Here is a 10,077-nt window from a genome sequence, read left to right on the forward strand (position 1 = left end):
TCTAGATAAATATAGTAGTTGTTTTTGTCACCTTTTGGGTGTGATTTATGGAGCTTCCTTTAGGTTTTCAAGATGTTAACATGACAAAAAGTCTTTGCAATTGGATCGGGAAGTTCATAGATGTAGAATCTAATCAAGAAAATTTTTGTTGGAGAGAAAATATGAGAGTTCGGGTTTTAATCAATATATCTAAGCCTCTTCATCGTGGTATCAAAATGAAGATAGGGAGTCATCCATAAGGTAGATGGTTTGATTTTCAACTTGAACGACTCCCTGATTTTTGCTTTCAATGTGGTTGCATTGGACACACACTGAAGGTGAAGGGATCGAATCCCAAGTGAAAGCGTGTGAACGCCTTGCATTTCGCCTTTTCGATTTAAATTGAAACAAACTAGCAACTAAAAAAAAAAAGAATAAACTTGTAGATTAACTTGCTTGGAAGAGAGACAAAAAGGGAAGAAGAAGATCACATACCTTCGTCAAATCCCAATCTCTTCACGATTTCCTTGTCGTCTTCTCCAAAATGATTCTCCAACGTACAATAGACACCACCGTAATCGATACCTTGTTATTCTCTAGGAATCAAGGGGAGAAGAGTGGTATCTCACACCTTGGTTGAGGAAGAATAATGGAGAATATGGAGAAGAGAAATTTTGGGATGAGATTAATTTGGAGGTTAGGGTTTCATTTCACCAAAAGGAATCTGCTCTTCCTAATATGGACATAATGATGAATTTATATGGTGACCTTCTCCATATCTTTCCATAAATACCTTTAGGGCTAATTTAATTAAATAACCATTATTTAATTAATGAGTCCATTAATTAAATAACTATGTTAAATCCACTTTAATATATATTTAATTAATTAACAAACATCATAGGTTTATTTGCCCCACTTCTCAAAATTAATTAATTAATTCTTTATGAATCTAATTCATAAGAATTCAATATTTGAATCATATTAAAATGTTTTCCTCTTAATTATAGATTAGATCTATAGTTAACCACATCATATTAATCTCATTAATATGTTATTCCATCAATTGATTTAAACAGTTAAAATCATTCATCTTTTTCTTTAATGAGCTAACAATGGGACCTTATGGACCTATAGATTAAAAGCTCCAATGATATGAGATTAATTAATTAAACTCTTTAATTAAATTAATCAATGTTCATTAACTATCGGGCACTCTACTAAAGATTGATAATTGCATTTTTCGCAATATAGATAGATTTTTGTGTCCATAGATATAACCAATCAATAGTGAGTCAACCCTTCACAAATCGCCCGTAATTACAACTAGGTCAAATTACCATTTTACCTCTGTAGTTACATCTAACTCCTTAAGTACCACTGATCTCTCTAATGAACAAAGAGTTTATAGTATAATTCTAAACTAAAACCTCTCGAGCCAATGAGAGGTTGGGGCCTCAATGTTTAAGACCCTTGAGTTAGCTAATTTGGCCACTCTTACCTATACAAATCAAAAGATCGCCCTCATAGACAAGAGTTCACAACTCACTCAGGATTAAGGTCAAGTCACCTATAGTTATCCTAGTGAAATGTAAGTCTCTTCTAACAACAGTGTTATGAAGAAAGACTATCCATTTCGCAGTCTGGTCTTATACAAACTCTTTTTATAGAATACCCTCGCTCGCATGTCTTCTCTGTAGTTTTTTCATTCTGTGAAAATTAAAAATTGAGTCGATCCCCACTTCCGCTATGGACCTCAGAATTCCTTCATTTATAGGGAGTGCTCTTCACAATATTCTTCCTATGAGAGTAGTGTTACATCATAGAGGTACAGGTATACATACTTACCGTCCTTTTTGCTGTAAAGAACTAGAAACTGTTGATCACGTATTATGTTGTTGTCCTTGTACTTTGGAGATTTGAAGTCGTATTTCATGTTGCCATTTGAATTTTGAAGATTTCAATTTAAGTTTCGTAGATAGATGGTCTCATCCAGATGCAATATATTCTCTTGAAGAGCTTGATTCAATCGCAGTAACATGTTGGAATATAGAGAATGATCAAAATCAATTGATAAATGGTGCCCCTATTCCTAATATTTCTATCCGAACAACTTGGACTCAAAACTATTTGTAGGGAATTTTTGTATATAAGAAGTCCCAGAATTATACTACAATTGATTCTTTATCCACTTTATGTTCTTCATCTTAGATTTGAAGGATACCGAGTACCCATTGCGGAAGCAATCATGTCCTATTTCTAATTCTACAGAACATACAGAAAATATAAAAGATGGAAACAAGATATATGTAACGACCGGATCCTTACACTTTATGATCCGACCGTTACGACATGCATACTTAGACTTTTCTATCATGAGATGAGTTTGGTGAAATTTTGAAGAACATATCTAAATTTTATTAATTAGATAGAAAACTATATAAAAAAGTTTATTTATTAAAACACCAGGATCTATAAAACAATAGCGTGGTGGTACAAAATGCATATGCCTATAATGGTGAGTTTGATGGTTGGCCATTTGAGCGACGTCCAATTTTGCCATCTACGCTATGTCCTTACCTACAAAGTCTGTAAAAATATAGGCATGAGTATATAATATACCCAGTAAGTAGTTCTCACGTAGGGTAGTGACCAAATGCACAATCACAAGCAACATGTCATGAAAACATATGATTGGGACCGAAAACGTATAATAACATGTGGTGGTCGGTTATGCTTCCAACATAAATCTCTCTGACCTGATAGGAAGATGAGGACCTAAGCGAAAACTAACCTATCTAATGATCAGCAGGTCATGCAGTCAGTAAAGCCAGAGTCGCATCCAACATCAACCATTAGCATAAACGTAATATTGGACTAGAGGGGTGCAACCATACATACCCTGCTAATCCTTAGCATAAACATAACGTAAGATTAAGCCTGGAGGGGTGCAACCATACATACCCTGCCAGCCCTAGAAGCATAAATTTCTCCGCCCTGATAGGAAGATGAGGACTTAAGCGAAAACTAACCCATCTGATGATTACGGGTCATGTAGTCAGTAGGGCCAGAGTAGCATCCAACATCAACCATTAGCATAAACGTAAGATTAGACTAGAGGGGTGCAACCATACATACCCTACCAGCCCTGGAAGCATAACCTACACCTAATTAAAACTTGATTTTAACATGATCGTGAACAAATATAATGCATGGGGTCCCTTGTAGAGAAACGTGTTCTAAACATGTAATGTAACATAACAATAACATAATCATGCAACATAATAAAGGTACACTACCATATAACACTTAAAGAGAGGTGAGATAAACTACTTACAGTGATCTAGTTATTCCTTATTTTTTTTTCTTTATGATTTGATCAGTAGAGCTTTCCCTTTTTAAACTAGAAGGAAATTTGGGAAGAAATTTGGGCAAACCTTACCTGAGCTTTTCTCTTTTAATCTCACAGAACTTCCTCACTCACACTTACTCTTTCACACGATTCTTTGTTATTGAGATTTGTTTGAGAATGGGTTAAATCTTCGGCAAAGGGTCCTATTTATAGTAGTTTTCAACTCTTCTCAGTGTGACAAATCATCCTACAGGTGACTTCTTTAAAATTACTTAGGGTTTAAAAATTCCTCTCAATAAAACACCTAATCTTGGCTAACATTTGCCCTTACGTCATCATTCTTTGTTTGTATTCTAATCTATAAGATCGTGGCCAAATTCAACGCATGATCCACGCTTTTGTCCAAATCTCGCTCTTTTTGTTCTTAGAATCTCGCTCTCTCCAGCTTTCTCGATGGTTTGGCTCTCGCGACTTCCGCTCTCACTCTCGCTGTCGCTGGTCGCGCTCTCGCTCTCGCTGGTCTCGGTCGCGCTCTCACTCCCGCTCTCGCTAAGAATCTCGCTCTCTTTACTCTCGCTCCCTCCAATGTTCTCTCCAATCTCGCTAGTTTTCACGCGTGGTTGCCTTCACTGCTTGTGGATTCCACTTTCTCTTTTTAACTCTTTCAAATTTTAAGAGTATATGGGCAATTAATTCATCTCCAATTCTTCCAATGAGTAGTGTCCAAACAAAAGTTATCTACTGCCCGTTGTTTCCTAAATTAGCTAGCGTCCAACTTCCAATTAATCCTCCCTGATTCTGCTCCCTTATTCATTATTTTTGGATAATGAGTAAATTTCCAATTTCCAATTATTCATTATTTTTTTTTTCTTCTTCTAAATTTCCACCCCTTTAAATAAAATTTCGTCCCGCTTATTATTTGACATTTAATTTCCTGTATGCGTTCAAATCTGGGTCGTTACAATACACATAATTTAACAAGCATGCATTTGTAAATAAATTAAAGAGGAATAAGAGATCAAGAGATCACACACCCTTGAAGACTAGTCTCTTGATAATTCCTATCTAATTCTCGAACACAATGAACATTTCGATCGAAATCTCAGCAATCAATCGAACACCACTACGCGGAAACCTCGTTATTCTAGAGTAGAGAATTGATGAGAGTTGTGGGTTTCAACATTAATTTGGAAAAAGGATTTGAGGAAATAATTTAAGTAGAACACCAAAAAGAACTCACTCCAACGACAACACAATGTGTCCTTATATAGGCAAGACGAAGATCATCTTCCATACCTTTTGCATTTCCAATTCCATAAATTTAATATGAGAAAATAATGGGGCTGTCTCTTATACACATCTAGATGTGTATAAGAGACAGGTTTATATCATATCATATATGATATAACCTATAGTTTAATATTTTCTCACTTAATTTCTATGAATCATATTCATATTAATATTTGAATCATATTTAAATAATTAATTTCCTCTCAAATAAAGCTTTATATTATAATATTATATAATAAAATCCCTTTATTAATTTGAGCAGTTCGAATTAATCCAAATTAATTCGATTACCATAAATCCCGATTGAGCTAATAAGGGGATCTTATGGACCTATAGATTGAAGCTTCAATGGTACTTGGTTAATTAATTAAACTCTTTGATTAAATAAATCAACTCCCATTAACTGTCGGTCACTCTACTAAAGACCAACAGTTGTACTCTTCGTATTATAGATATAATTCTATGTCCATTGGATATAAACAATCAATAGTGCGTCGACCCTTACAAGTAGGCCAAAATTACTTTTTTGACTCTGTAGTTACATCTAATTCCTTATGTACCACTGACTCTTCTAATGAACAATAAGTTATAGTCTAATTATAAGCGAACTACTCTCGGGCCAAGAGAGGGTGTGGCGCTACATTGTTCAAGTCCGAAATCAACCCTAAGAGAGTAATTTTTTTTTATTTACTCTAACAATAGAGAAAGAGTGAATTTCTTCTTGTGAAGTTGTATTCCCAGCTCCCCATCAGACGAATCCTAAAAAAGATGGGTATATTGAGTAGGAGAAAGGATTGCCTTCATAGGCAAGAGTTCACAACACACTCAGGATTCAGGTCAAGACACCTATGGTTATCCTAGTGAAATGCAAGTCTCTTTGTTCGTTGCTATCGTAGTTCGCGCTAGGAGTGTATTGTATAAAATAAATTGGAAGAATAAGTTCTAAGTATAAATGATGCGTTGATGTTTTGATGAATTTATGTGATTGTAACGCATTGGTGCGTTAGAGATATGCAACAGAACGCACAACACTCCACTATTGACGTTCAAGTTTTCCTAAACTAGACCCAAGTATAAATCCAATTTAGGTTCCTGGTAATTCCAGGGTCGAACTTAGGGATTCAGCTAAGCTAACGCAGACCTTGCATTGTAGCTATTGTAGGGGTTTCTTAAATGTATGAGAGAAATATTCTATTTACACTAAAGTGTTGTGCTTATGCAAGAAGATACAAAAGAGTTTAGTAGTGAGTGATGGATCATGCGAAAATGGATTTTAATGTAAGTGATATGCATTGGTCTAAGATGAGTGTACACAAACCAGAGATGGTTGGAGGAGGCACAAAATTAGGAATTGGACTTGGTAAAGGCACAAAGGAAGGGAACAAGAGATGTATGAGGAGGCACAAAGGAAGAGAACAAGAGATGTCTTGATCTATGTTAGTAGGTTCTTGATGCGTTTGATCAAGACTCCCTTTTGGTGGGGCCATTGGTGAGTCATGGAGAGTAAAGTTGAGGCTTGGCTACGCTTCTTCACCCGTAAGTTCAAGCTCTGCTTCATAATCTTCATGCTCTGAAGCTTCATCGTCGTGTTCAACAATCTGGACGAGTCTTTTTTTGGGGGCGCACTTAGACGATTGAGGTTTGGTTGCCATTTCTTTGGTAGGTAAGGCAGGTTGATGTGGCGAACCGCGAAGTAAACGCCTTACTAACTTGATATCTACCAAATCATCGATCCTTTCATGATCATCCCCCAGAAGGATGCCCCCGCATTCACATAGTGCACAGATCAGCCATGGGAAGTAGAGTTGTCCTCGTGGTTTAGTCTCGATGGCCTTGATCTAATCCCTTATTATTCTTCTAACATCTAAAGGGATGCACTGCATGATACAATAGGTAACCAAGACGCGTTCCTTTGATAGTGTTTCATCATACATTGTAGGCATGATGCTTCTTTTGATCAGATAGTACCATAGATTCGCGTCAGGGGTTAAGTTCTTGGAAGCTAGCATCTTTTCTCCATTTCTAGATGTTTGCCACTTGATTCCAAGTTTGGCTATCGTTCTTAACGCATCTTCTAGTTGGCTTGGCGTTGGTTGCTCCAAGATGCGATTACCTTCTGCGTTCGGATTACTATCGATGTTGAATACTTCATTGATCTTGTCGGCTGAGAAGCGCACTAATACCCCATCAACAAAGGTTGTATTCTTCTCCATGTCAAACTCACTGCTGTAGAACATACGTTGGTTGCTCCAAGATGCGATTACCTTCTGCGTTCGGATTACTATCGATGTTGAATACTTCATTGATCTTGTCGGCTGAGAAGCGTACTAATACCCCATCAACAAAGGCTGTATTCTTCTCCATGTCAAATTCACTGCTGTAGAACATACGGACGAGGTTGAGCCAAATTTGTGTGTGCCCAACGCAGAACTAACTCCAACCTATTGCGTTTATGGTTTTCGTTATATATACTGGCAGTAGCTTGTGCTCGGGAAAGAAACCTTTCTCTACAAGTATATCACTGAATTGACGCTTTCTTCCCGAGGTCTTCTTAGGTAATGCGTTGGTTACCTTGCGTTTTTCCGCTGCATGTTCCTTGGCTTCCCTTGCTAGCTCTCTCAATTTATTCTCCAATTCCCTTTGGAGAGCTATCTTCCTTCGCCCTTACCTTGCGGGTTGATACTCTTCCAAGTCCTTTTCTAGTGTGTCGTGCCTTGAGCAACTCCCATGCGTTGCATTCTCAGAACCGAATGCCGATTGCTCATCTTCTTCTTCCAATATTAATTTTCTTTTCCTTGTCACTCTTCAATTTGATTTTAAGGGCCCTTCATTCGCGTCGGTTTTGGCGTGATTGAGACGTGTTTGGGCCAACTCTTTTTTCTTCTTCTCCATATTCTTCTTCTAATTTTTCCTCTTCTAACTCCTCTTCGAGCATCATAGCATACCGCTCCGCTTTCGTCCAATTCAAGTGATGCGTTAGGTGGGTCGGAACGCATCATTTGTTGTTCCTCTTAGCCTTGATTGAGGCTCGCCAAAAATAGCACCAAAACACTTCGTACTCATCCAGTCGAGCCAATTCCACCAACTCTTCAAGGTTACGCTCTGACGCAGGACTGTCAGAGGGGGTCTAAGTAGAGTAAATGGAGAGGTTCCTGATGGAGTATGAGGCGACCTAGGGGAGGATATGACAATGGGTGAACGCGGCGGTTGGCTTGACGCGTCTGATTCGACTAGATAGATGGTGGCTAGGGCTGGATGAAAATGGAGGCGGTGGACAACACGACTAGCGATGGAGCATTGTGAAGGTAGGCGCTGGAATTGGGTCATGCATTGCACCACCTGGAGTTATGTTAGGAATGAATGATGGTGGGGCAGGCTTTGGTGTAGGGCTTTATTGGCAGCCTAGATGACGGACGCTGCCTCGGTTTCCGAAGGTTTTTGGGCTTTGGCTTAGGGGTAGTTTTGGATTTTGGTTGAGGAGTCTTGGCAGGAAGGGTTGCGATGGCTTTGGGGTTTTTGGGAGGTTTTGTGGGTGTTGTGGTAGGCTTCGACCAAGACGACCACTAGGAGGTGGAGGTTGCTCCGCCATGCGTAGGTTTGGATTGGACAGGGGCTTTGAAGGTTTTTCGAGGGCTCGATAGAGGTGAAATCAAAACAGAGGAACTTACTGGTGACTTGTTCTCAAAGCTCATGGTTTGGTTCTGGCTATCTGATGCAGACGACATTGTGGCCGAAGAGGTGCTTTAGTAGATCGGCGGTGAGGGAAACGGAGAAGCGCTAGGGTTTTCTTTTTTTTTTTTTCTTTTTCACATAGGGCTCGAATGTAGTAGGGAAGAAGAAGAAATGAAACTTTTTGATCTTTTTATAGGCTGAGAGAGAGAAAATGGGGTGACGTTAGGCGGCACCTGACGTCCATAATAAATGCGAAGTTGAAGCAACGTTCTTGGGTTTCTAAGCACTCGAGTGCTTTGTATTTTCAAGACGCGTCCCTTCAGCTGGGCCATGCGTTAGACTTGAGTCTGACGTTATACATAACTTTTTTCAAAAAAAAAAAAGTAAATTTTCTAACTTATGAAGGCAAAAACAAAGAACAATCAATCTTAAAACACAGACAAACAAACCAACCAACAAACTCAAACGCATAGGTAAAATATAGAATGCAAAAAGAAACAAGGATAGAGGAAGCGTCCGTGGAATATATGGTGATGAGAACGCAGGGATGCTTCGATGCGAGCCTCAGCTGGCTTTGCGTAGTGCGAGAGATGACTTTTGACGTTCCAGTCCATCTTCAAAGTATGGCTTCACTCTTTGGCCATTTACTTTGAATGCGTTGGTGCCATCCTCCCGTGTTAATTCCACTGCTCCATATGGAAAGATTGTCTTAATGATGAAGGGTCCTGACCACCTGGATTTTAACTTCCCTGGGAATAAACGCAGACGTGAATTGAACAATAGAACTTTTTCGCCAACAACAAGCTCTTTCTTACTAATGTGTTGTTCGTGCCAACGTTTTGTCTTTTCTTTGTAAAGCTTGTTATTCTCGTACGCGTTCAATCGCCACTCCTCAAGCTCATTGAGCTGAAGTTTGCGTTGAGCGCCCGCGGTGTCCAAGTTCAAGTTTAGCTTCTTAACTACCCAGAAGTCCTTGTGCTCCGACTCTAAAGGTAAGTGACAAGCTTTTCCAAATACTAGAGAGTATGGAGACATACCTATAGGGGTCTTGTAGGCAGTCCTGTAGGCCCAGAGCGCTTCATCCAGCCTCTGTGCCCAGTCCTTCCACATTGCGTTGACAACTTTCTCTAGGATAGATTTGATTTCTCGATTGGATACTTCAGCTTGACCATTCATTTGTAGGTGGTAGGCGGTAGCGATGTGCCCAACATTATATTTAGAAATTAATTTAGAGATGATGTGATTAATGAAGTGTGTGACTTCGTCACTTATCAGGGCTCTTGGCATTCCAAATTGCGTGAAAATATTCCTGGTAAGAAACTTGGAAATAGTGGACGCATTATTCCTAGCACAAGCTATTGCTTTTACCCATTTTGATACATAGTCTGCTGCAAGCAGGATATACTGTTAGCCGCAGGACAAAGGAAAAGGTCCCATAAAATCAATACCCCAAACATCAAACAGCTCAACTTCGAGAATATTGTTCAAGGGCATTGCGTCCCTTGAAGAAATATTCCCGGTGTGTTGTCAGGGGTCACATTTACGAACAAACTCCCTCACGTCTTTGAAGAGGGTGGGCCAGAAGTATCCGCTTTGAAGGATTTTCGCAGCGGTTCTTTGCCCACCGAAATGCCCTCCGTAAGAAGAGTCATGACACTCAGCTAAGATGCATTGTGTCTCCTCCTCCGGAACGCATCGACGCATTATGGAGTCAGGGCCTTGTTTATAAAGAAATGGTTCATCCCAAAAATAAAATTTACTGTCATGTACTAACCGTTTCTTTT

The 10,077-nt window shown here is 39.0% G+C and overlaps 1 protein-coding gene across 1 annotated transcript; it reads right to left on the bottom strand.

Annotated features, from left to right (window-relative positions):
* Nucleotides 1-8,857: 8,857 nt before the first annotated feature.
* On the bottom strand, nt 8,858-9,469 carry LOC120093025. The gene is made up of 2 exons (XM_039051319.1): nt 9,331-9,469; nt 8,858-9,279 (listed from the first exon to the last, which is right to left on the bottom strand). Exons 1-2 carry the CDS (start codon nt 9,467-9,469, stop codon nt 8,858-8,860), a joined length of 561 nt encoding a protein of 186 aa, XP_038907247.1.
* Nucleotides 9,470-10,077: the final 608 nt, after the last annotated feature.

Source organism: Benincasa hispida, chromosome 12 (assembly GCF_009727055.1).
Source record: "Benincasa hispida cultivar B227 chromosome 12, ASM972705v1, whole genome shotgun sequence".
Taxonomy (NCBI): Eukaryota; Viridiplantae; Streptophyta; class Magnoliopsida; order Cucurbitales; family Cucurbitaceae; genus Benincasa; species Benincasa hispida.